This window comes from Pongo abelii, chromosome 8 (genome assembly GCF_028885655.2).
Source record: "Pongo abelii isolate AG06213 chromosome 8, NHGRI_mPonAbe1-v2.0_pri, whole genome shotgun sequence".
In the NCBI taxonomy this organism is placed as follows: Eukaryota; Metazoa; Chordata; class Mammalia; order Primates; family Hominidae; genus Pongo; species Pongo abelii.
This window is the reverse complement of record NC_071993.2, coordinates 110,585,213-110,612,269: the sequence shown is the minus strand read 5'-3', so window position 1 is coordinate 110,612,269 and position 27,057 is coordinate 110,585,213. Positions and strand designations below refer to the sequence as shown.

At 54.2% G+C, this 27,057-nt stretch overlaps 1 protein-coding gene across 11 annotated transcripts in view; it reads left to right on the top strand.

Moving 5' to 3' along the window:
* SH3PXD2A (SH3 and PX domains 2A) overlaps positions 1-27,057 on the top strand; it is a 258,377-nt gene that overhangs the window by 217,851 nt on the left and 13,469 nt on the right. For 4 of the 11 annotated variants that reach the window (XM_024253349.3, XM_054522794.2, XM_002821122.6 and 1 more), the window contains 5 exons: positions 9,592-9,705; positions 14,236-14,319; positions 19,478-19,595; positions 23,581-23,918; positions 25,146-25,195. In XM_024253349.3, coding sequence (XP_024109117.3) covers positions 9,592-9,705; positions 14,236-14,319; positions 19,478-19,595; positions 23,581-23,918; positions 25,146-25,195 — 704 coding nt within the window. Of the gene's footprint in view, positions 1-9,591; positions 9,706-14,235; positions 14,320-19,477; positions 19,596-23,580; positions 23,919-24,085; positions 24,260-25,145; positions 25,196-27,057 lie in introns of all 11 variants that reach the window. The other 7 variants (XM_063727729.1, XM_063727728.1, XM_063727732.1 and 4 more) reach the window with 3 other exon arrangements.

Below are 27,057 nucleotides of genomic sequence, written 5' to 3'. Positions count from 1 at the left end.
CAGTGGCACAATCTCGACTCACTGCAAGCTCCGCCTCTCAGGTTCACACCATTCTCCTGCCTCAGCCTCCTGAGTAGCTGGGACTACAGGCGCCCACCACCATGCCCAGCTAATTTTTTTGTATTTTTAGTAGAGACGGGGTTTCACTATGTTGGCCAGGCTAGCCTCAAATTCCTGGCCTCATGATCCGCCTGCCTCGGCCTCCCATAGTGCTGGGATTACAGGCCTGAGCCACCGTGCCCAGCTTCATCTCTACTCTTTCCCTCCCTCCCCTGGTGTCAGCATCAGTCAATTTGAGAGAGATTTTAAATTGGCCAAACAGGTGGACTCTGCTGGTCCGGTTCACTGAAGATGCTTAGCCTGGATAGAGGAAGGACCTGGTGCTTGGGCCCCAGCTTCTCCCTCCCGGGGCTGGGACATCCTCCCTTCCCTGCCCTGAGCTAGAAGTGCTGGCCAGAACCCCCCATGTTGCTGTCTTCTCTCCTCAGCCCCTGGGTCTTTGCAAAGTGGGTTGTTACTTAAGGCCCACAGAGCAGGGCTGGCTGCAAATGCCGGGCTACATGTTCGCTCTTTCTGGGCCTCTGCCACCTGGGAAGGGCTGGGCCCTGGCCTTCTGGCACTGTGCAGACATGGCCCGATGGGATGGCACTGCACAGACATGGCCCGATGGGATGGCACTGCGCAGACATGGCCCGATGATGGGATGGCACTGCGCAGACATGGCCCGATGATGGGATGGCACTGCGCAGACATGGCCCGATGATGGGATGGCACTGCGCAGACATGGCCCGATGATGGGATGGCACTGCGCAGACATGGCCCGATGATGGGATGGCACTGCGCAGACATGGCCCGATGATGGGATGGCACTGCGCAGACATGGCCCGATGGGATGGCACTGCACAGACATGGCCCGATGATGGGATGGCACTGCGCAGACATGGCCCGATGATGGGATGGCACTGCGCAGACATGGCCCGATGATGGGATGGCACTGCGCAGACATGGCCCGATGATGGGACGGCACTGCGCAGACATGGCCCGATGATGGGATGGCACTGCGCAGACATGGCCCGATGGGAGGAGAGGTCAGGGTGAGGCAGCTTTGGGGTATTGTCCAGTTCGGGATTCTCCTAAACAACTTCTCCGGTCTAGGGGTTTAGCCCTGAAAACCAGGGCTAGAGACTCCAGAATAAAGGTTTCTGCCACACACCGTGTGTACCTGGGGTCCTCTCTCAGGGTTCCTCTAAAACAGGCTGCAGTTTCCCATTCAAGGGAATGAGCATGGTAGCCCCTCCTCTGGCCCCTGTCTGGGAGGGGTCATCTCAGCATAAAGGCACTCCAGGTGAGAAGACCTGCCTAAGCAAGGCCCTGGCAGGCATCAAATGACCTGGCGGGTATCAGAGGGCCTGGCTGCCAGGCTGGGCTGGAGGGTGCACTAAGGGGGCTCCCAGCCAGCCCAGGCCCCTTGGGAGGGTCCCCACTATCTCTTGCTGCCACCATGCTCCCTGCCTCACCTCCCAACAGATCCTGCTTCCTTTGTACCTGGAAACCAGGGTTGACTTCTCAGGGAAGAAGCCAGGTGTGGCAGCCAGCCAGAGAACAGCTGCTTCGAACCTGGGCACAGATAGGGCCACTTTCTCAGTCCACTTCCTTCCATCCTTCTGAAACCCCTGAAGATAGCCCTAAAAGCCCAGCTTAGAGCAGATGCATGGGCACACGCCTACACACACTCAAGTCAGTTTCCCGAGATGAGCGAGTGCCTCCTGATACCCTCAGGCTGTCCTCTGCTTGTGCACAGCACAGATACCACCTGGCCACCCATGGGTGCTGACCCTCTAGTGATTAACGACCACCGCCATGTGGATAATAGCTCAACCTAAGCTACCTCCCTGCAGTATCTCCTTTATTCCCCTCAACAACCTCAGGAAATATGCTCCATTCATTCCTGTCATTACAAAGAGGGTGACTGAGACTCAGAAAGGTTTAGTAACTTTCCTCAGGTCACACAGCTAGGAAGCAGCAAGCCAGGACCTGACTTCGAGTCTTTCTGACTGAATACCCCTAATTACCTCTGTTCCCAGAGGACCCTCAGCTGTACACATTGACACCCAGGTACATGCAGGCTGGCATCTCTCCTCATGGTGTGCACATACAAGACACCTGCTCAGAGATGTGTCCACTCTCAAGTATCTGTGTAAAGTACCAATATTCAGGGACATACATTCTGAAGGAATCACCTTATCCTTGTGCATGCAACAGACCTGTACCTTATCCGCTGACAGTGGCTAAGAGCCTGGGTTCTGCAGCTGGACTCCCTGGTTGTGAAGCCTAGAGTCCTCATCTGCAAAGTGGGATGGATGATGACAAGAAGATTTATTTCTCAAGATCCTCAAAGTGTGAACAAAGTCATATATGTAGAGCAAGTGCCTAACACAGACTGCCCTGCCCAGTATTCAGCTGTCAATATGTGTGATACACACATGTGCACACACGGCCTTGGTGCTATGTGCATATCATGTCCAAGCACACAGGGCCTTTCTCCTTGGCTCCAAAGGCCTCCTGATCCCAATATCTGGGTCTCTTCTCCACTGGAGGCATCCTCTCCTCTTCTTCATTCTTGGGGAAGCTTTCCATGTAAGTCCTGCTCCTTTCCTTCCCCAGGAGCCAGGGATCTGGGATGGAGGATGGGTCTGCACTCACAGGCAGCTGGAAGCTCCCGGGGGCGGAGCAGGCCTGGCCCCTACTCTTACCTCTGCCACACAGGCCTCAGCACATAAGGAGAGCTGGGCAAAATTTGCTGTGGAGCCGAATGTATGGCATAGGGGCCCGCTGGCCCAGGGATGTGCCCAGGGTTGTCACTGAGTTCTTCCCATCTCAACATCTCTGCTGCACCAGAAGCTTCTACGGTGGCTGGACCACATTAACTGCTGACCAGGAGCTCCTCACCCTAAGATATTTAATAGCAACTTAGGATCCTATTAGAATCCTATTCTCCCGCTGTGCCATCGAGACTTGGAGCTGAGTCTTTTTTTTTTTTTTTTTTTTGAGACAGAATCTTGCTCCATTGCCCAGACTGGAGTGCTGTGGCACGATCTCGGCTCACTGAAATCTCCACCTCCCGGGTTCAAGCGATTCTCATGCCTCAGCCTCCCAAGTAGCTGGGATTACAGGCATCTGCCACCACACCTGGCTAATTTTTTTGTATTTTTAGTAGAGACACGGTTTTACCATGTTGGCCAGGCTGGTCTTGAACTCCTGACCTCAAGTGATCTGCTTGCCTCGGCCTTCTGAAGTGCTACAGGGATTACAGGCGTGAGCCACCACACCCAGCATTTTTTTTTGTTTTTGTTTTTATTTTTGTTTTTCAGACAGAGTCTCACTCTGTCACCCAGGTTGGAATGCAATGGCATGGTCTTGGCTCACTGCAACCTCTGGCTCCCGGGCTCAAGTGATTCTCATGCCTCAGCCTCCCCAGTAGCTGGGATTACAGGCATGCGCCACTACACCTGGCTAATTTTTGTATTTTTAGTAGAGACAGGGTTTCACTATGTTGGCCAGGCTGGTCTCAAATTCCTGGCCTCAAGCAATCTGTCTGCCTGGATCCCAAAGTGCTGGGATTACAGGCTTGAGCCACTGCACCTGGCCGGGGCTGAGACTTTTATCCTCACCAGCCTGGGCTTGCCATGCCAGCTCTAGCATGTGCAGAGTGCGGCTGTGTGGTTTCAGGTCTCAGGTCCTTCCTGTGTCAGGCTCTGTTTTTGTTTTTGTTTTTGTTTTTTGGCTGGAGGGAGGTTTGTTCTTTTTGTTTCTGAGACAGAGTCTCGCTCTGTCGCCAGGCTGGAGTGTAGTGGCATGATCTCAGCTTACTGCAACCTCTACCTCCAGGTTCAAGCGATTCTCCTGCCTCAGCCTCTCAAGTTACTGGGACTACAGGCGCACACCACCATGCCCAGCTAATTTTTGTATTTTTAGTAGAGACGGAGTTTCACCATGTTGGCCGGGCTGGTCTTGATCTCTTTACCTTGTGATCTGGCCACCTTGGCCTCCCAAAGTGTTGGGATTACAGGTGTGAGCCACCGCACGGTGGCCCAGGCTTTGTTGATGCCAGGGGAGATGACAGCTGCAGAGAAGAGCCTGCCACCAAGTTGGCTATGGGCACTCCACTGAGCAAAGATAGACAGGCTCAAATACCACCTAGGTGGGCACAGGTTAACATGAGCAGAGGCACCCGCCCCGACTCTATGCAGACCTCCAGGAACCCTGGCGTGAGTCACACTGTTGGGCCTCTTGGAAAGACTCCCTGCGCTGACCCCACCCATGGCTGCTGACAGGCCTCTGCCAGATGCCAGCAGCTCAGACGTCAATTGTGGCAACCAGGCCTCCTGACCAAAGTCACTGGTGCGCCACTGAGGAGCAAGCAAAACCTGAACCCCTGGATGTGGCCCAGCTCCCCAGAAGGGCTCAGGCATCAGCTAGTGAGCCCCGTGGGGCTTCCAGGCTCCCCTCCGATGCATGCAGAGGCACCGTTTTCTTTCCCACAGGATCTGAGAATGCAGTGGTGGAGAGGAAGTGTGCTGGGGGGTGTGGACAAGAGTATGTGGTTGTTTTTTTTTTTAGGTGGGGTCTCGCTCTGTCACCTAGGCTGGAGTGCAGTGGTGTGATCACAGCTCACTGCAGCCTCAACCTCCTGTGCCCAAGCCATCCTCTCACCTCTCACCTCATAAGTAGCAAGGACCACAGACACATACCACCACCTAGGGTGGTTAGTGCAGGAAGTGTCAGGATGAGACATGGGAACCAGAACCATGCGCTATCAACATATTTTTTTAAGAGATGGGATCTTGCTATGCTTCCCAGGCTGGTCTGGAACTCCTGGGCTCAAGCAGTCCTCCCACCTTGGCCTCCCAAAGTGCTGGGATTACAGGCATGAGCCACCCCCACCTGACCGCTGCTGACATTAGAACCTGCACCTGCGAAGGCATGTGAGAGCCTCAGCTTTCAAGAGCCTCCTGTAAGTGACTCCAAGTTGGGAATTGTGGTGACAGCTCTTTGGGATTCTTGGGGGTTACATCCTGGTGAGCAGAAATTTGGGGAGTGACCACATGCCCAGAATGGCTTGGTGGGCTCCGTCCTTCCCTCCTGAGGTCTGTGGCAGCAGGTGCCTGGTTGACTTTTGTTCCTCAGATTTGGCTCGCGATGGGGGACTTTCAATCATGATGCTTAGTGATTGTTAGGGGTGGCATCAGCGAGGACTGTCTCTGTTCAAATGATTGAAACCCAGCTCCAGATACAGTAGTCCCCCCAACCATCTGCAGTTTTGCTTTCTATGGTTTCAGCTACCTGAGGTTAACCATGGTCCGAAAATATTACAGTATTTTGAGAGAAAAAAACCACATCATATAACTTTTATTACAGCATATTGTTATAATTGTTCTATTTTATTAATTATTGTTAATCTCCTGTGCTTAACTTGTAAATTTCTATTTATTATTAAATTTATAAATTATTTATTTATTTAGAGGCAGTCTTGCCCTGTCACCGAGGCTCCAGTGCAGTGGCATGATCATAGCTCACTGCAGCCTTAAGCTCCTGGGCTCGAGTGATCCTCCCACCTCAGCCTCCCAAGTAGGTAGGACTACAGGTGTGTGCTACTACACCCGGCTAATTTTAAAATTTTTTGTAGAGATAGGGTCTCACTTTGCTGCCTAGGCTGGTCTTGAACTCCTGGCCTTAAATTTATAAGTTAAACTTCTTCATAGACATGTATGTATAGGAAAAAAAATGTAGTATATATAAGGGCTTGGTACTATCTGCAGTTTCAGGCATCCACTGGGGGTCTCGGAATGTATCCCATATGGATAAGGGGGATTACTGTAAGGTAAACAGTGCAGGAAGTTCGTTAACTCATTGCAGCTAGGAAGTCTAATGGGATGGCTTAGCTTTAGCACATCTGGAACCAGGAGCTCGAATGATGGAAATCAGGACTGAGTCACTTTCCATCTCTTTTTTATCTTTTTCCTTTTTTTTTTTTTTTTTTTTTTTTAAAGAGAAGGGGGTAGGGGTCTTGCTATGTTGTCCAGGCTGAACTGGCCTCAAGTGACCCACCTTAGCCTCCCAAGCAGCTGACATTACAGGCACAAGCCAGCGCTTCTGGCTCTCTATCTCTTGACTCTGCTGCTGCTTTATTGACTTAATTCTCAGGCCTTCTCACCCCCTATGCCCCCTGCAATTCCGGAGTTTTGTGGGACTCAGGTTTTAGATCATCAAAGCACCCACGTTTGCTCCTAAAAAAGCCCCTGAGCGGCTTTGCTTGGAACCATCAACAGTGTCCAGAGAGATGACAGACTAATCAGGAGATGAGTGGCCAGATGTGCCCACATCTGTGGTAAAGGAGGCAGGGTCACATGACATGCAGCCCAGGGAGACGGGAAAGCCCTGCTCTGTGACCTCCAGCCAGCATCTGTGGGAGAACAGCTGGGACTGGTGCTTCCTGGCAGAGGCTGCTGGGGTTCCTGAGAGTACTCCCCCAGAGGCTCAAGAAGGGGGAAAAACATCCCAGGCAGAGCCCCTTGCAAAGTCCATGCCCTCTGGCTGCTTTGGGGCCTCCATCAGCCACAGCTTCTGAGCAACCAAACCATGGTGGCCTGGGCATCAGGGAGGATGGTGGTGCTGCTCCAGGCAGCCTTCTCAGTGCCCCATGCTGGGTTCAGAATGTGCAAGTGGCTGTGGGCAAGACGGGGGTGACCCCCAGCCACCTTCAGGCAAAAGGCAGGGGACTTGACATGCAAGCCTCTGTAATATTTTCCCAACCTGAATCGCGCAGAGGGAATGAAGGCAGGTATCCATTCCAGGCCCAGGGCAATGAGGCAGCTGAAATGCTCCCTGCATCCATTGCTGCTCCTCCCCTCCTCTCCCCAGGGGGACAGGCCTAGGCCCTTTGCCTCTGCTGGATGTCTCTGTAAAGTGTAGACAGGGAAAGCTTGTTGGGCATTCTCATGGAGACAGAGCCCTGGGACTCCTTGACTAGCTAGTGAAGGTTGGGCTTTTCCTGGGTCAAGGAAAGTAGACAGTGAAACCCCTTCCACCATGTCAACGAATGGGTCCTACTGGCTTTCCTCCCAGTAGCCGAATGTGGAAGGAATGGCACCTCTTGTTTATCCAAATGTCAGAACAGCCAAGGAGCAAGTAGAGGTCAGGTGGGGGCTCCCTAGGTGCCAAAGTCCACCTCCTCCAGCCTGACCTTGGCCCCAGTGTGGGCATCCATTGCCCACTGTAGCTAGCTCTCAAGGGTACTGCATGCCCCAAGCATGGTCTGGACCCTTCCTGAGTTCCCATAATTACAAGCCACCTGGAAGCAGTCTCATCACCCAGAAGTTGAGTGAGTACAGATATCTGGTGCTCTAATAACCACCTCCAGCCCCAGAGGCCAGGGAAATGACGATAAATTTTAGTGGTGTGTCCAGAAGTCTCTGACCTGCCAGTGGCTGTTGCCCTGTCCCCAACCAGTGGGTTCCAGCACCTGCCTGTCACCACGAGCTGCTCAGTGACTTCAGCTGTTCACTCCTAAGAGGTACCTACCTTTTTCTGTGAGCCAGAGAACTATCCAGCCTGCTGATGATGCCCGCCTGCCCTCTTCCAGCCTCCGACCAATGTCCCCAGTGTAGGAGGTCTCAGGGGTAGAGAGTTTACCTGAGAATTGGTGTGGGCTTCTCACCCTGGAGATTGCCTTCCTATCCTGGTCCCGTTCAGGCAGCAGAGTGTAGGGGTTAGAGGCCAGCCTGCTTAGGCTCCAGTCAAGGCTCTGCAGCCCCTCAGTGCCACAGTGTCTCATTCACCTATGTACATGTTTATGAAATAAACATGGCAGTAAGTGGCCCAGGCACGGACAGTCTGAGAAGTGGGCAATCTGGGAGACACAGGGTTTGGAGCAAGAGCAGGAGGTAGAGGAATTGGACCGGTGGCATTGCTTCACCTGCAGTGGGGGCATATCCCCAGTTCTTCCTGACTCTGATGGCTTGTGACTCACTGGCCCAGGCTTCCTTTTTTCAGGTGTGTATGGGTTGTGTCATAAGAGAAGGTTGTGGTCTCCAAGGTTGGCAGAGCCTAGGGGAGGGAGATGGGCACAGGGCGCAAGAGGGCCTGACCGGGGGTTCTCTGGAAGTGATCCTGTTACCTCTCTTCTCTCACCCCAGGCAGAGAGGGACAGAGTCTGTGGGCTGTCCAGGCAGCCCGCAGGGCCCTGGATCATGGTGCTTGAGCCAGTAGCTCAGAGGTAACCCCTCTCCAGATAGGAGGACACCGAGACCAGAAAAGGGCAGTGACCCAACTGAGGCCCCTGAGCCACACAGGCCTGGACCTCAACAGTCCAGACTCCTGGTCCAGGGCATTTCATGGGCTTTGCAGAGCTGCAAGCAGAAGGTTGTGGAACTCCCCAGAAAGGGTAGGAGACAGGGCATTCAGGACTAGACTGCTGGCTGTTTGCAATCCCAGACCTGTCATATGGGGCGGTGGGGACCTAGTTGAAGACCTAGGAGATAAGCTGGGGTTCTAAGTCCTTGAGGTCTTCCCACGACTGTGCAGTGGTACCTGGTGGTTTTCCCCTCCTCTCCATTGTTTTCACAGCAGCCATCACGGAGCCTTCTCCGCCTCCCAGTGCTGAGCCCACCTGGGGGTACCTGAGGGCCTCCTCCCACCAACATACCTTCTAGATCCTTGGGCGGCCACTTGCTGCAGTGGGTGGTGACAGGGCCTCAAGTGCTGCCCAGGGAGAAGCCTTGAGTTCTCCAGACAGGAAATGGAGAACTGGGCCATGAGCAGAAAAGAGAATCAGTACCAAATTACTGTTGGGGGCAAAGAAGTGTCAGGGAAGAAGGGATGAGGAGGAAGACAGGACCGTGTGAAGAGGACCTTCTTGGAAGGAACCAAAGGCAGTTAGTGGAGTCCCAAGACCCGGGTGCTCAGAGGACTTTGTATGAATGAACAAATAAGATGAATGAGGCTTTATCACTTGGCCAAGATCATCAAGCATCATGTGAGGATGCAGTGCCCACTTACTGCGAGTGCAACGTGAACACACTTAAAGGACAGCTGTGAGTGGCACCAGTGCGAAGGTACCACTGACCCGTGATGGGGAAAAGGCAACCATTGACTGTTAGAGACTGTCTGTGAGGCACTTAGTTTGAAAGCTGAGAAGGCAGCCAAGCTCCAGGCAAACCAGTCATCCTAATGGGTTTGAAAGACCATAAATGGTCTCTCTGTATGGCCAGAGCTCCCCTGGCCTTTCCTGCAAGATTAATTTTCACACACTGGACATATCACTATATCTATTTCATTTTCCATCAGACATTTGTTAGCGTGGCTCACAGTTTATTGGTCCCACTTCTCAGGGAGTGTGCTGGTCGTTTCTGCCTTAGAACAGACGCAGGCTCCTCAAGGCTGGAGCTGGGCCAGGCATTTGCTGGGTACCCAGGCTGTCTGGCTCCGTGCTCCGCTTCTTGTGCCTCTCCTTCCCTCCTCGTCCTAGCCCCCGAGCCGCCCCTGCCACCCTGCAGTCTCTCACAGTCCTGTTCTCTCTCGTCCTCCCTGCAGGCTGGTGGTTCGTGAGCACTTCTGAGGAGCAGGGCTGGGTCCCTGCCACCTACCTGGAGGCCCAGAATGGTACTCGGGATGACTCCGACATCAACACCTCTAAGACTGGAGAAGGTGAGGGCTTGCAGGTCCAAGGGGCAGGGAGCAATGCGGCCTCTGGAGGCAGCTCTCTCACTCTTCCCCTAGAACCAACAGAACCCCTAAAGTGAGCTGAGCCATATCCTAGCCTTCACCCTTGGGATCCCATCTCAGTAAGGCTGGCCCAAAAGCTCACCTCCCACCCCAGTCCGACCCCTGCTGCTCTGTCTCAGGGGCTCAGGAACTGAGGGATGGCTCAGACCCCTACACAGTCAGCCTCTCTGATTAGCTTTGGCTTCATGAGGTTTGTTTTCCCACCCACCCCCCTTTCTCTTATTTTTTTTTATTTTTGTATTTTTTTCTAGAGACAGGCTTTCACCATGTTGGCCAGGCTGGTCTCAAACTCCTGGGCTCAAGCGATCCACATGCCTTGGCCTCCCAAAGTGCTGGAATTACAGGTGTGGGCCACCGCACCCAGCCTTTCCTTTTTTTTTTTTTTTTTAATTCCAAACACTTAAAAACTACTCAGTGAGGTTTTTCAGGGTCTTTCTCCTTGCATTTCAAAGAGTCTGCCCCTGCCCTCTAAGCCAGCACTGGCCTGGGCCTATCTGTGGCTTCTGTACTCCCTAGAGCAGGCTGCCTGAGCTCAGTCCATTTGCGCCACCCCCAGTTCTTGGCTGCCTGCTCCTAATGGCTTCCAAGCCTCCCACGGCCTGGCTGCGGGAATTCTTTCCCTAACGGTTGGTGGGGATGGTCCAGATGGATGTGTCTGAAAGCCAGAGGGATCGAGGCCGCCACCCGGTGCTCAGGCCACCTCCAGGCCTGCTTTCTGCTGCCAGGCCAAAGTAAGCAGCCACCAAGCGCCAGTTCCTTATTCATCCTTCCCCTAAATGTCAGTTACTCGGCGGGCGGTTGGGGCCTCACCCTTCCTCCTATGTCGAGGCTTTATTTCAGCCCCTTGTCCAGAGCCTCGGCCCCTGCCATGTGCTTCCACTGTGTGACAGGTTTCCGGGGACAAGGCCCCATTGGGAAGGGCCCGCATGTTCAGGCTGGGCTGCTCCCTGAGCCCTGGGGCTGAGCCTGCACCTGTCTCCCCTCTGGTTCCATTGCACCTCTGCAGCAGGGGACAGTCTTGGCCCCTGAGCTAGGTCTGGTCTCATATGCCTGCAGTCCCCAGCCTTGCCTCCTACCTAGTTCCACATTCTTTTTGTTGTTGTTGTTGAGACAGAGTCTTGCTCTGTCTCCTAGGCTGAAGTGCAGTGGCACAATGTCAGCTCACTGCGACCTCTGCCACCTGGGCTCAAGCAATTCTCATGTCTCAGCCTCCCGAGTAGCTGGGATTACAGGCACCTACCACCACGCCTGGCTTATTTTTGTTTTTAGTAGAGACGGGGTCTCGCCATGTTGGTCAGGCTGGTCTTGAACTCCTGGCCCCAAGCAATCCGCCCACCTCAGCCTCCCAAAGTGCTGGGATTACAGGCATGAGCCACAGTGCCCAGCCCCTAGTTCCACATTCTATAGGGCATGCCAGCGCCTCTCAAAAACAGCAGGAGCTCACAAAGTACCAGATGCTAGACCAGGTCCTGAAATGCCCTTGCCCCCACCCTGGGAAGACCCTGTGGCTATGGCCATCCCCATCCTTCCAGCTGTGGCAACTGAGGCTTGAAGATGTTTATCAGGTTTGGACCCTAGTCCACCTCCTTTGTCCCGTGGTCCTCACTGCTGTGCCACACACCTCTCTGTGAAGCATTTTGCTTGTAAGCAGTACAGGCAGCTCTAGGGCAGTGCGTGTATGAATCAGAGCCCCAGTTGAAAAGGCTGCACCAGGAAGGTCAGAGCGGAGCTGTTGGGTCGATTATGGAGGACCTAGGCACTGAGTGGGGAGAAGGCCAGGGCAGGAAAGCTCCCGAGAGGTGTGGAGCACAGATGCCAGCCTGGTTGGAACAGAAGGCAGGTGCTTTGCGTGCAGAACAAGTAGTAGTGGGTTGGGCAGGATTTTGACCTTGATGGAGGAAGAATCAGGCAGCCAGTGCAGGTTCTGCGTTCAGAGGTGGTGTGTGTGTGTGTGTGTGTGTGTGTATGTGTGTGTGTGTGTGTGTGTGTGCCCAGGGTGATTCTCCTAAAATAGGTTCCTCTGCACACCTCTGACAGGGCCTGTGTGCCAGTACTCCTGGCAACTTCTGGATAGCCGTGGATTCCACCATCACATCTTGGGCATTTCCCACCCAGATCTACAGAAGGGCTCAGGGATGGGTCCCCTGGGCCTAAGGCCCCAGCTGCTGTGGTGTGTCCGCTAGTCTCTCTGCACCTGCAGCCACATGGCCAAGAGATTGGCCGACACTAGTTCCCTCTCCAGCCATCTCTACCCCAGCACTATGGCCATCCCATCATAGGTGCCCTGAGCCCTGTAGACAGAAATTGGAAGCCTGCATCCTATCAAAGCTTTCCTAATAGCTTATCTTCATTACTTTGGGAAGAAAAGATGATTGGCTGTTCTGGTGTGTCCTTATCATGAGACACTCTGGTGTATGTTCATGCTGCTCTTGAACCCAGGTGTGCTGTGGGAGTTCAGTATGGTAGTAAGAGTGGGAGTTGAGACTTTCTTGTCCACTGACAGAGGTGCGGGTCCAAGCCTGACATTCGCAGGGTGCTTCAGTGAACCAGGAGAGGTGTGTTACCTCTGTCAAGCCCTCGGGTTCATTTGTGATAGAGCCAAGACCAGAACCCAAGTCTCTGCCTTTGCTCCTGTGTCCCACATCTACCAGCATGGACCTGCTTCCTCCAGAGTGGGCGCATATTGGGACATGCGGAACAGACCACGGTCTTCTGTGCTGCTGTACCAAAGGCGTGTACCCCGCTAGTAAGCAGATTCCCCCAGCACCCAGACCCTGTCCCCTCCCCACATCCCCTTCTTCCCAGGGCTTGGCAGCCCAAGGGGCAGCAGAGTTAGGGGAAGAGCAATAGCTCGGGGTGCAGAGTCTATGCTAAGAGTCTAGGCTTTGGAGCCAGACTGCCTGGATTCACATGCTGCCTGACACAGAGTGTTCCTTAAAGCCCTGTGCCTCTGTCTCCCCATTTGTAAGATGCCAACCACATAGGGCTTTTGTGAGGCCCAAGTGAGATGATCTTTGTACATGGTTTAAACTGGGCCTCACACACAGAGTAAATGCCGACATCAACACCTTACTGTGAAAGCTGCCTCTGGTCTGGCTGTGAGCTGAACCCCTTCATCTCTGCAGAGAAGCCCTACACACCTCCCCCACCTCTCCCCGCCCCGCCAGGAGGCCTTGCACAGGACCTGATTCATGTTTCCCAGAGCCCATTCAGCCCCTTGTCTAGGCTCATGCCAGGGCAGGTGGTGTCACTCTAAGACAGATGAGGAAAGAGAAGCTTAGAGATGGATGGCCGGCCTCCTAGAGTGACACAGGTTGCTGGCAGTGGGGCCTGGACTGGAGTCCACACCTCCTAGCCTTCTGTCCACCCCTCCTCCTTATAAGAAGCAGGTCAGACAGGTCCCTCTCCTTCCAGGAAAGCAAATGCTTTCCCAGGACCTCAGTGGTCTGGAATGGTTTTATTTTCACTCCAGCCACTGACCCCCCTCCCACCCCCAGACCCGGGCAGCCTGGCACCTTCTTTCTGTGGTGGCAGGAGGTGAGGCCAGCTGGCACCCTGGAGCCCTGGTCCAGTATCCATTCCATCTGGGAGTCTCACAGGAAGACAGAGGCATCTGGAGCTGGGGTCTGAGCAGAGGGTGCAGGGGGCTCAGAGCCAAGCAGCAGCCACCAGAGGAGCAGTGCAGGATGCTGCTCAAGGCACGGGGTCAGGAGCAGTGAGAAGCTGGGGAGGGGGCCCCTGTCATCAGATGTCCTGATGGGTGGCCTGAGAGGAGGAGCAGAGCCAGGGCCTCTGGCACCCACCCTTGTGTCATTCCGTTCAGCAGGTGCTTCCTGGGACCCAGCTGTGTGCCCGGCCCTGTGCTAGGCCCTGGGAATGCAGAGACACAGGGAAAGGTTCCCAGAATGGCAAGAGCTCTCAGCCCCGCAAGGAAGGGAACCAAGTCTCTCTTGGGCACACTGATTCTTCCAAGCGTGGTGCCTGTCCAAGGTAGCACGTTCACAGTCAGTACTCAGTGAGCGAGTGGACATAAGCTCAGATGTTGCAGGACCCCACACCCTCCTGGGAATCAGCACCGCCCAGCAGTGAGGGACACTGATCTCACCATCCCTGGAGGCTGTAGCTGAGGGGCTGTCTTGCACTGGGCTGGAGCTAGGGACCCTCTTTTCTCTAAGGTGCTGGGATTCTAAAGGCTTTAGCCCACTCCTAGGCTCAGGGGCACACACTGTGGAGTTTGGTTGAATTTTTCCCTGTGTGCCAACGATGACCTGTCACATATGCCCCATCCAACAGGGGCGTGCCCTTTGGTTCAGTCCAGGTGATGGTGACCTGGAAGTGTGGGCCTCCCCTCCCTGTGCCCCTTCCTCCCACCCGCATCCCATCTCATCCTCATCTCCATTCTCTCCACCGGTTGCTGTTGGCCGCATGCTCCATCGCCATCTCCCACACCAGTGTCCAAGAGACGCAAGGCCCATCTGCGGCGCCTGGATCGCCGGTGGACCCTGGGCGGGATGGTCAACAGGCAGCACAGCCGAGGTGACTGCGGGAGCTGGCTTCTCCTCCCTCGCAGCGACCGCCTGTCTCTCGCTAACACTGCTCTTTCTTTCCGGGCTCTGCTCTCTGCCCTGTGGCCTCCTCGTTCACCCAGATTCACGGGCCAGGCTTTTTTCTCACCTACTGCAGCTGGTGTGGGGTGGGCCTGCTTGGGAATCGGGGGTGGCTCTGGCTTTGTCAGCCTCCTGGGTATGAGGGTCATGGAACACAGTTGTGGGTTCCCTGAAAAGGTGCAGGGGCTCGAGGAGGGGACAAGGGGGTCTCGGGTCTTTAAGAAAGGCCACATTGGCCCTGGAAGCTGTGGATTAAAGGAGCTAAGCGTGTCTAGCCTCTGCTTGGGCCATCCCACTCCCCCATCCTTCATGGCCCCTGTCCTCTGAGAAAAGGCTCCCTCGGCCAAAGTTGTTCTATCAGTTTCTTGGGAACAAAGCAGAAAGAAGGACTGGCTCACATTCACGCTCCTCCTGCCAGCTCCACAGAAACAAGAAAGGGAGCAAAGCCAGACCCAGCCTGGCACCAGGGTGCAGCCCAACAGGCTCTGCTGAGGGTCAGGTCCAGCCAGGAGCAGTAACTGCTGGGGCTTCAGGAGGGGCCTGATCCAGGGGAGTCCAGGGAGCCCCCCAGGCCCGGCACATGGGCTGATCAGATGTTTGTGGGTTTAGAGCTTTCTCGCCTAGGATCTTTCTAGCATCCAGGAACTTGGGAGGTAAGGGAGTGGAACAAAGCCCCAGGGCTGGGCTGCTGAACAAACCCCTAAACATCTGCAGACCCCCTGGGCCAGGGCTTGGCCAGCCCTGCATGGAGCAGGGTGTGTGTGCTTCTCACAGTGACGGCACAGAGAGGGGTGTATCATAAACACTGGCCTTTCTAGAAGCGGGGACACCCAGTGCCCCCCCCCTCACAGCTTGGTTCTAAATGACCGTAAGAGCATGTTTTGGTGTCTGCCCCAGGTCCAAGGCAGCAGGAAGCCTGGATACAGGTGGCTACAGCCTATGGCTGGCTCAGCATCAGGCACAGAGAGCTGGCCATGAGGAGTGCAGCTTGTCCTGAGGGCAGGGCCTGGGCTGGACCCTGTGGGCTGACACAGGGCTGGGGGCCAAGTTGTAGAAATAGAACAGGTCAGACACAGAGCAATGGCCACCCTAAAGCTGGGACGCAGCTCAAGCCTAGGCGGCAAAGGAGAGTGGGATGTAGGTCTGGAAATGCGCGGCAGGGATGAAGGTTTGGCTCCAAACACCCTTGCACACTGAGCCCCAAACACGACCATCTCCACAACCCCACAGACGTGCAGCCCTCATGGCCACAGATAGGACGGTGTGCCCTGTCACATCCAGCTTCCCTGACGCCCACATATCCACAGTCCCAGGCACACAGCCACTCACAATACACATACACAATTCCAGTTATGCAGCCACGCATACACCATGCCATGTGTCTTCTGTTTATACCATCACAAATGCATCATACACAGTCACAAAATCATCTCACACACACACATACGCAACATACACACATACGCCACCCATTCCTCCGCAGCAACACTCACAAGGGCACATACAGTTTCATACACACAACGCCTTGCACCATATATATGCCAGTCACAGACATACAGTGATATGTGGAGACACAAATATGCAATGAAATGTCTAATTCTTGGTCACCCATACCTAAGCAAATATAAGCCCCCAGCTCTTGCTCTCTCTCTTTCTCTCTCTTAAATGAGAGACCTAAACAACATAATTTCCCAGCCTCAGCCTGATGGGCTAAGTTAAACCAGGCAGCCAAGAAAAACTTGCAGAGAGTTGGCTTGGTGACGCTTGCTGCAAACAGCAGAGCTGGTGGGGGAGGCGGGCTGCAGGTTGTGGAGGAGCTAGACAAGAGAAAAGCGGAGCTTCCCCATGGCCGCCACTCCCCGTTCCCTCAGCCAGCCAGGCCCTTGGAACCAAAAGGCCTCTCAGTGGGGTTGGGTAAGTCGTGGGGGCAGGAAGGGAGTGGGGAGACTGCTGACAGAGGGGAAAGTGTTGGGGAAGAGGAGGCTTCTGTGGTTTGGAAACTACAGGGCATCCAGCCCCTGCCTCCAAAACCAAAGCAGGCCTGTCCCCCTCACCCACCCGGCTGACCGCCTGGCCAGCCCTCCCCAGGGCAGGCTGCCACCGTCTCCTGGTGGCGTGGTCAGTGCTTACGGCCCCAGTGCTTCCCAGAAGCCCTGAGGATCCCACTGGAGCTCACAGCCTCCCTTCCCTCAACCCCATTTCCAACGGGACATCTCTTCCCAAGACCCTGACCACCCTGAATCACGCAGCTGCCCTCTGAGGCCATGTCCGTCCGTCTGGGCCTTCTCTTATCTGGCGCCCCCAGATGGGGTTTGTGGCCCAGGCAAGTCTCTCTTCCTTGGGATACCTGTGAGTTGGAAGGCCTGAGACCCACAAGGCCTGTGTCCACATGGAAAGTCCATGCCTCTGCCATCTGAGCCAACTGGGTGGAAACCCAGGAGCTGGGAAGACCTGGTCTGCCTGCCTAGCCCTGCCAGGGAGGAGGGCTCTGTGTTCTCATCCCTGCAACCTGTGCAGTGACCGGGGCAGGATGAGCCTCCCATCCAGGAGCTCTCACCAGCAGCACATGAACTCCTGGACATCTGTGGTTGCTGCAGCCCCAGGGCCCCCAAGAACCTTTTGCAGGAGCAGCTCAACTTTACCGGCCAGAACTGATATCCCTGGTTCTGCTCCCACCCCCAAGAGGTCAGGAGAAAGCCTGAGCTTACATGGCCCACCGGATTCTGTCTTCCACGCACCCCGGGAGGCTGCGAAGGCTGGGGCTGGGCCCTAGTGGCCCAGGAGGCTGAGCCCACATGATGGTCTAGACCTTGTTCTCTGCCATGAAGCAGGGCAGGGCTCCTCTGATCTTCCCACGAGAAGGGCTGTCATTTTTCCCTGCAAATGCAACCTTGCCTAGGAAAACCTTAATGATGGCTTCCTGCTCGAACCACAGACTTTTAAAAATAGCCCAGCTGAACAAAGGCAAAATGTGGAGCCCAGGCCTCGCCTCATCCTAACCTCAGAATCCTGGATTCCCGGAGCCTGGTGCTGCCCCTCTGGCCGCCGCTGGGCCGGGATTTGCCATGCCTCACTGGAAAATGGAGCAGAACCAGGAGCAGGCAGGAGAGCAGAGAGGGTTGGACTGTGGAGCCCTGAACTTCTCAAAGGGCCGAGTCAGAATCTGGCTGGGCAGGGTTCTCAGGCCGCCTTGGCAGCAGTCCGAAGCATGGCTGGGCTGGAATCTGAAAGCCTCCAGGAGTAAGGCCCTCCCTGAGTCGATGCTGACCAAGTTCTGCAGCAGAGAAGGGCATGCTGAAAAATCCTGCAGGCTCCCATGGGTCATCACCCTCCTTCTGCTTTTGGGCAGCCATTTGAATTTGGCTAGTAGCCCATCAGTTCTGTCCTCACAGCCCGCCAGGGCAGCCACAACCACCCCCAAAGGGAGCTGCTATCTTGGCTCAGCACAGGGCTGCAGACAGGGCCCCGATAATTCAGAGGAGAGTGGACAGATGGCCCTCCCACAGCTGGGGGTTGGGGTGGCAGCTGCCTCCCACCCCCACGGCCACCAGTCTTAGGCAGGCTGCCCGTCAGCATCCAGCCAAGGAGCCCAGGGGGTGGCTGTCACAGCTGGGAGCCAGGAGGGGCGGGTGTCCCAGAGACCAGAGGCCAGCAGTCTGCTCCAGCATCCCGCTGTTTCGAGCTCACAGCGCTTCCCATCAGTACCCTTGCTCAGCCCTGCCTGGTCGTGATGCAGTCAACAGTCTCTCGCTGTCTGCCAGGCACTGTCTCAGCCCCTGGGGAGCACCCACGCCAGAGAGGACAACACTGGCTCAGGGTGACCCTTTGGAAGGGCATGGCCAGATTGCCACTTCCTCCTCCTTTCTCAGCTCCTGTTGCCCCAGAGGGTGAGGTGGGGAGTGTTCCACTCTGAGCAGCCCTCTATGGAGTGTCTCAGCCAGGAGGCAGGGACTCTTTAGCCAGCCAGCTAGGAGCAGAGCCAGGGAGTACTCAGCTCTGGGGTCTACCTATCAGGGGCTTCCTGGGACAGGGAGAGCTGAACCCCAGCAGGCATGGAAGAAACACCCTCCTGGAAGCCTGATCAAGGACCCAAGCGGGAGGCACCCAGGCCTCCTGCCAGGAGAGAGGCTGAGAGAAACCAGGGGAGGCACCGTGGTGCCCCACTTTCCCCACACCTGCCCTCCCAAGCCTTCCTGAGAGTCTGCAAGGCACTTCTTTCCCAGCACCTCGGGAGGACCTTGGGCAAGACCCTGAAGTGACATCCTTGAAAATAGAGCAGGCTGCCCTCCAGAGGGGCTGGGCCTTGGCTGCGTGGTTGGCACAGCATGTTCTACAGAAGCCGCTTGGGCGCACTGGCCCAATAAGGGCCCCAGGGTGCTGCCTGATTGTGCTGTGCTTGGTGTTTCCAAGCTCATTTGGCCATTGAACCCTTGTCTTAACAAAACACATATAACTGCTCCCATGAGACCTGGGTTCCATGGACTCCTCTTGGGAGATTACATGACCAGGTGTTAATGGATGAACTGGGTGCTCAGGGAAGGCTTCACCAAGGAGGTGTCCCTAGAACCTCTGAAGGTCAGACAGAGGAAGGATGCAAGAGGCTGAGCTGGGGGCAGGGATTTGAGAGCTCATCTGGGACACAGATGGAAACAGGGCACATTTCGAGGAGAGGCGGTATGCCATGGGGCCTCAAGGCATGCAAGGACACCTCATGAGGGGCCGGCTTCTCCTAATCCTGCCCTCGGCCCAGCAAGCTTCTGAGCCCTGTGGACTCCAAGGTCTCGGCAGCCTGGCTGCCATTATCAGGCTGGGAGAGCCGACTCCCTGCTCCCAGGGCCTTGCCTGACAACCTGGGTCCTGGCTGGCTTTGGCACACACTGGGAGCAGCAGTGACCCCGGCTCCCATGGTCTCCCTGCTGCCACCTCTGGGGCCTGGTCCTTCCCTCCCCTGGAGAAGCCACAGCCGACCCGGTGCACCTTCTTGGCAAGCAGCTGAGCAAAAGCCAGGCCACGGCAGGAGGAGGGGACAGGAAGCAGGACCTGCACCCTGACCTCAAATAACCTTGCTTTCTTGCTCCCACCCCCAGAGGAGAAGTATGTCACTGTGCAGCCTTACACCAGCCAAAGCAAGGACGAGATTGGCTTTGAGAAGGGCGTCACAGTGGAGGTGATCCGGAAGAATCTGGAAGGCTGGTGGTATATCAGGTAGGGAACCCTTACATGTATGAACGAGATGCCTCTCACCCACCTGGGCCCTGGGCAGAGTGCAAAGTGGCCGTGGCCACCTGATGGCAGGTAGATACTGACAGCTTTGTGCCCACGGCACAGGGCTGGGCTGCTGCACCTCTGCACAGCTGAATAGCTCAACCAGAGAGTGCTCATCTTGCAAATTTTCTCCCGGGACGCATAAAGCAGAGCTTGAGCCACAGCCAGCGGGGCACAGAGGCCCCGGCTCAGCTTGCAGGCTGTGGTGCAATCCCTTCCCACATATCTGCCAAGAGAGTTCAGCACATCTGAATTTGGTTTTGTGTGTCCGGCCTTGGCTGCCTGGTGTGCTCCACAGCTAGGGCTGCCTGGAGCACTGGTGTCCGCAGGCCTTGCTGAGGTCCCAGCAGGCAACCTCTGCTGCCCAGGCTCGGTACTCAGGGAGGTGGGCTGGGGGCGGGGGCGGGCTCAGATGCAGGCCTCTTGCAGCCATGTCCCTGGTGGATGGGGACTGGCTGTCCAATCTGCAGGGCTGGCTGCAAGGGCTGGAGCAGAAGTCAGGCCTTGTCTCAGGCCATCGGAGGCTTCTTCCTTCTCTTGCCCCTCCCTCTCCCAGGCCTAATCACAGTTCCCAGCCTAGAATCCTATTGAATGGTTTGGGTAGGGAAGTGGGGTCTTTCCTGACCTTCTGGAAGCAAACAGTCCCGTGGGTTTCACTCACCATTACCTGGCCAAGACCTACCCTTCCAGGACCCCTGCTCTCAAGAAATGCTCCAGGAGACTTGATCTCAGTAAGTGCTTTTGGTGTCGTTGGAACTGGCTCAGCTGTGATGACTTTGCCCACCTTCTCTCTTCTCTGCCAGTTACCCAGCTGACAGGGATAGTCCTATATCCTTGGGCTCTGGTGACCCCAGACCCACTGTGGGCAGGACATGCATTCTAGGTGGTCTCCCACAGAGGGGACAGGATTGTGCAGTGGCACCAATGTGCCCCAGGCGATGTGAGTACTCATGGGACAGTTGCTCAGAACATGGTACAACATGATGGCATTAAAGGCTAGTCCATGCTGAGGTCACTGGCCATATGGAGATTGCACCTTAGTCTGGCCTGATGGAACATGGCTCCATGGCATGCACCGCAGCCCCCACCCCTACCCTGCCCCCCACCCAGAGCCCTGCTGCATATCAGTCAGGAGGGCTGAGATGTCCCTTTCTGTCCCTTTGGGTGGGATGGGACTGTGCATCTGCATTTGTGTTGTCCAAAGGCACTGCCCCTAGACTTTTATGTTCTCTGAGCAATGGAAACTAGAGCCAACCCAATAATCCACCAGCCATGAGCTGGACATGGGAAAGCCAGGAAACATTCTGGCAGGCTGGTGGCCTAGCTCACTTGCCTGGCGCTTATCTACAAGGCTGCTTTATTATTATTTTTTAGTTTTCTAAAATGACCAACAAAGTCACTCTGAGCTGCTTCTAGTCCGCTGCTGTCCCCATGGCCTAGTCTTACAGCCAGCAGGAGCTTAGACTGAGAAAACCCAGCTGAAAAGATTCCACCTTAAAAAGGCTGCCACACACCCCCTTAAATATGCCATTTCCCAACATTCCAGACTCTACGTTGATCCTCATTTCCTGTCTTTCTTCTCCTCCCTCAACCCCTACACACACACACACACACCCCCCACACACACACCCCCCCACACACACACACCCTTGCACTCTCTCCATCATGCCCTTTCCAGCTTGCTTCCCGCTGGAGTCATTTCATTCTCCAGAGCTGGAAAGCAGATGTGAGCAGAGCTGGACCCAGACACACACAGGCACTCCTGATTCCCTTGCGTTTCTCCTCCTGGAATCTAATTTTACCCATGTAGTGCTGAAGGAACACAAATAGGAGCACTCGGGGCCCTAAGCAGGCCTGACCATCACCTCCATGAGCCCCCTCTCCCCATAGCTCTACAGTGTCCATGTAGACAAACCATCAGTGAGGGCCAGTGGGCTCATCTTTGTCTTTTCTCTGAGATGCAAGAGCACCAGGCTGTGGGCCAGATGCTGCTAAGCGCTCACTGTGTGACCCCCTTGCTTTTCTGAGCCGTAGTTGTTGGCTCACATAAGATTAGGTATTTTTACTCGTTGCTCCCATCCACCCTTAAAATTCTGTGCTTCTGTTTGCACCCATTGCATCAGGGATCCAAGACAGGCCCCTGACTCCCACCCACGTGTTAACTCACCTCTGCCTCCCAATCCCTGGGGAGGCAAGCTTGGCTCAGCCTGCCTGCACGTTTCTGTGACACGAACGTAAGAAGCCACCTCCTACCTGAGCTTTCTTGCAAAGCTCAGACATGTTGATAGGAATTTCAGCTTTCATATTCCTTTTCTCCCACCTAATGAGTGCCCAAGAACAAGGTCAGATCAGGAAGACGAGGGGCGGGTGTTCAGACATCTGGTGTGCAGGAGCCATTCCAAAGAGCCAGATGTGTCCAGGGAGCAGATGGGGACATTGCAACCCAGACTTGGGGGCACTGGCCAGCGACTACTGGACCAGGAAGTGAAGTCCCCATGGGTTTGGGTGAAAACTCAACACCACGAGGAAAAAAGGAAAAGCTTGTTTTCAGAAGTCATCGAATCACCACAAATTAAGTCAGCCCTATCATTTGCCTTTTGCCTTTGTTTATGAGCTTTTGGTTTTGTTTCCTTTTGTTTTGTTTTTGTTTTGCTTTGGTTTTAGTTTTATCTAGTCATGTGCTTTTGTCTTTTCACTTATGGTTTCTGCTTTTGGAGCCCCACTTAAGATTTTCTCAACCCCCAACATTATGTCAATCTTCTATTTTTTAATTCTGCTATATGTTATAAAGCCAGTGTCTGTCTGCCTTGTTTTTCCTAACTGGGTCATCAGTTTTCCCCAAATCACTTATTACATTTTTGGAGATAGGGTCTCACTCTGTCTTCCAGAGTGGAGTGCAGTGGCATGATCATAGCTCACTGTAGCTTCAAACTCCTAGGCTCAAGCAATCCTCCCACCTTAGCCTCCTGAGTACCTGGGACTACAGGTATGCACCATCACACCCAGCTAATTTAAAAAAAAAATTTTTTTTGGTAGAGATGAGGTCTCGCTATGTAGCCCAGGCTGGCCTTAAGCGATCCTCCTGCCTCAGCTTCCCAAAGTGCTGTAATTACAGGTGTGAGCTACCTCGCCCAGCCCCAAATCACTTATTGAATAATGCATCCTTGTTCCACTACAGTAAATTTAGCCTGGTTTGTGAACTTGGTCTGTGACAGTCTATAGAGGATCTACCTACTCTCCCTGCAGTGGCACCACAGCTCTCCCATTCAGTCATCTGGCATGGAGGAGCCATTCCAGCTAAGATGTTGGAGACAGCTTAGTTGATCTCAATGTGCCTGTCCTTCCGGGTACATTTTCAGTAGCGACTCTATCCCTGCATCTTGCAAAAGAGACACAAACTGAGCTCCAGGGAAGGGACTTGTGCAAGGTACCACAGACTAGAACTCAGACTGCCTGACTCTCACCTTCTGGAGTCAATTCCCTCTCTAATAATACCTCCCCTTCCTACAGGCCATTTACCTCTACATACCACATCCACACCTTCTCATTTCTTATCTCTCTAATTATCCTCAACTGAGTGGGAAGTAGCAGGCCATTATGAAGTCCTCCTTTGGGTAACCCAAAAGTTGATAAATCTGATCCCAAGCTCCCACGTTTGCCTGACTTTGCAGAGCATGAGAGCCCACCCCAAGAGGGATCAGGCAAAGAAAAAGGAGCATGGTGGGAGGGCAGTGGGAATTGGTGTTCTGGGTGTCTTTTCCACCTACCCTTGGTGCCATTTCTCTCCAGAGTAGTGGGATTGTCAAGCCTTGCAGAACATGGTAGGGAAGGCTCCACTGGGCAAGGCCAGATGGATCCTAGGGCCTGGGAGTGGGGTGTGAGGTCAGAGTGCTCTAACGATAGCACATCCCTCTCCTCCCCACAGATACCTGGGCAAAGAGGGCTGGGCGCCAGCATCCTACCTGAAGAAAGCCAAGGATGACCTGCCAACCCGGAAGAAGAACCTGGCCGGCCCAGTGGAGATCATCGGGAACATCATGGAGATCAGCAACCTGCTGAACAAGAAGGCATCTGGGGACAAGGAAACTCCACCAGCCGAAGGCGAGGGCCATGAGGCCCCCATTGCCAAGAAGGAGATCAGCCTGCCCATCCTCTGCAATGCCTCCAATGGCAGCGCTGTGGGCGTTCCTGACAGGACTGTCTCCAGGCTGGCCCAGGGCTCTCCAGCTGTGGCCAGGATTGCCCCTCAGCGGGCCCAGATCAGTAAGAGCCTTGCTGACCTCTAGGTCCTCACTGCAAAGCTCCTTAGAGAATGGGCATGGGTGCCGTGAAAGCCAGGGGGGTGCACAGGACCCCCATGGTGTTTTCCTCCTGGGCTACAGACTGGCCTTTGACCCTCACTCTGTCAACTTGTGTCATGCTCATCACAGGAGTGGAGAAGGCAGAGGAGTATGATGACGCAACTGCTCCCAGCTGCTCCACGGAAGCTAGATCACATGAGGATGTGGGTGGTAGCGTTCCCTCCTTCTCTAGTGGAGAGCCAGCAATGGTCACTCTGCAGATACACGCGTTCCAAGAGCAAGAAATGTTTTCTTTTCCTTATGGTAAAGGCTTTATAAATCAAGATAGATGATGTGTAGCTGACTTTTTTAAAAAATCAAAAAAACACATTTCCCTGGGCTGTTGAATATGGGTGCTATATGCAGGGCTGCCCTATGGAGTGACAGTCTATAGAGAAATGTCTTTCTGGGCCTTAGCAGCTCCTTCCCTATGACTTTCCACCGATTACTGGAAACCTGAGAGACTTGGGAGCTAAGGCTTTACCACTCTACACAGGCAGTTCCAACAGGGCGTTCTTCAAGAATCACTTTCATTTCTACAGGAGACTCTGGGCCGTCTGGCACCCTCCATCTCTGGCCCAATAATGCCTTTTGTTGAGGCTTAAAACTTCTGTGTTATAGGAACCTAGCTTTTGTTTGTGTCCAGCCATTCTTAAAATCTGGAGGAAAGCTGTTTCTTTAGTTTAGCTCCACTGGGTTAAGTTAGCTCTTGTGCCTGAAATCTTTTAGGGAACCAGCTGGGAAACAGTTATTGGGCAGCTCCTCTTGCCTGGCATTATGCTAGCTTCTACGGATTTAATAGTAAGCAAAAAATAGACATGGTCTCTGCTCCCAACTTTGAAAATCTGATAAATCTATACACCCGTTACCCTGAAAAATGCCCACATAGCTGCACGTTTTGAAAAGTGCACATAATTTTAGAGGGTTCACAGATCCCCTGGAAGCACAGCCAAGGTAAAGGTCTATAGTTTCCCCTTGAAAAAGCCCAACCACAGTGCCCATAGTGACTTAGAGTGTCAAGTCCTTCAAAAAGGCTGAGCAAAAGCATGAACTTGAAGGATCAGGCGTTAGTTTCACCTAGGGAAGGCAGGTATGGGCACTGTTGCCCATCGTCTGACTAGGATTTCTGAAGCCATGTCTCTTCCTGTAGGCTCCCCGAACCTACGGACAAGACCTCCACCACGCAGAGAATCCAGCCTGGTATGTGTACTGAATTTCTTCTCCCCTTTCCTTTCTTTTCTGTGGATGCACTATAGCCACCCGATCAATTGGCTATCTTGGCGGCAGAGGCTCTTGATCCAGGGGTTTTCCAGAGCCCTGCTGGGGCTTCTAGTTTTGTGGGGCTAGGGGCAAGGAGGGAAGCCTGCAGATCCCAGCCTTCCTGGGGGCCTGGCTGGACAGTTTATAATCGGAAACACACTGCACTCCAAAGCTAAATAAATCCATCCCAGCCACTGCATTGGCAGACATAAACATTTAGACTGCCCGGCAAAAGTGTCCAGCCAGGGCATTGCAAGGGGCTGGAAATGGGGCTGCTGTCCATGCTAGCCTGGAAGCCTTTCAGCTTTCCCTCGTCAGGAATGCCCAGTGGAGGTGGTGGATGGCAGAGTCTGGGAGGGCAGAGGGCAGATCAGTGAACATCTTCCAGGGAGGAATGTGAGTTGCAAGGACTGGCTCATGCCCCAGCTTCAAGAGGTTAACACTGCCAGGGTCCCTGGCTCATGTGGGTGGGGTTTCCTGATGTCCAGACCCTGGGGCAGGTAGATACGCATCAGGGGCCAGGGCTTGGGGTGCCTGCGATGCTGGTGGCAGGCTGAGAGCCCTGGAACAAAGAACTGTTTAGTAGGCGCAGTGGGATGTAGTGGAAAGAGTGGGTCTTCAAGTGCCAGGCATGGATTCGGATTTCACTTCTGACACTTAGAGGCGGAGAGACTGTAGGTAAGCCAGTTGCCCACTACAAGCTTCAGTGCCCTTATTTATCAGACGGGACAGTACTAGCCATCTCTTAGGGCTGTTGTAAGGATGAAATGAGATGATGTACGTGGGGGGCTAGCAAACGGGTTTCCATTTCCTATGTCAGCTCTTGCCTGCTTGGTAGTACTACCTGGTGCACTGGGTTAAGGAGGATTCTGAAGTCACATCTGGGCTTAGCAACAAGAGTTACTGTGGTCAGTGACATCAGCCCTGGCTAGGGGAGATGGCACCAGTCTATGGAAGAGTAGGCCCTCCATAAAAATATGGTTTTTAAAGATTTCATCCCTGGAGATGAGACCTTCCTTGCCTTGGCCATGGACCCCAATGGAGTTTCTCTTTTTCCTCCTGAGTTTTACACACCCAAACACTGAATTCTCCCTCTCAACCATCTCTCCTAGCCATGGCTAATTATTTTCAGGCAGACTTGATTTTGGCAAGAATGGGGTAATTCCTTCCACACTTACCAAATGCGGGGATTTCTGAGGCAGGGCTGCTGTTTCCAGTTAGGCCCAGCTGCATCCCACCTGGCCAGAGATGTGGCCTGGGCTGAGCCTGGGCTGTGTCTGCTCACATGCACGGCTGCACAGCCAGGCCCTGGGGCCAGGAAAGGTGGCAGATTCTCACTCAATCCCTCAAAACCAGCTTCCTCCCACACCTCACTCACTCTCCCCCAGCTCAGTTTCAACTGGTGGGGTTAGGACACGCAGAGCCTTGAAGGATGAGGAAGTCTGGAAAGAAGAGAAGTTCAGAAGGAGTGTGAGCTCTGGCTTCTATTTATTGAGCTCTCCCTATGCCCCTCGCTGGGCCCAAAGTGATGTATGTTATCTCAGGGATCCTCTTCAGGATGCTGGTATTAGTTCCATTTTACAGATGAGAGAACTGAAGTTCAGAGAGGTCAAGGGCTTTGCCCAGGGCCACACAGCTGATAAATTGCTGTGATTGGAGTCCAGCCCCAAGGTTGAGGTCTTTCCAGGTCTTTCTGCTACACCAAACTTCTTCCCGTCCCCTCATCCCTCCCACCTTTTTTTCCCAATTGCTTTATTTGAACCCCTTTGCATGAGGGAGGACATAAATAGCAGAGTACAAAG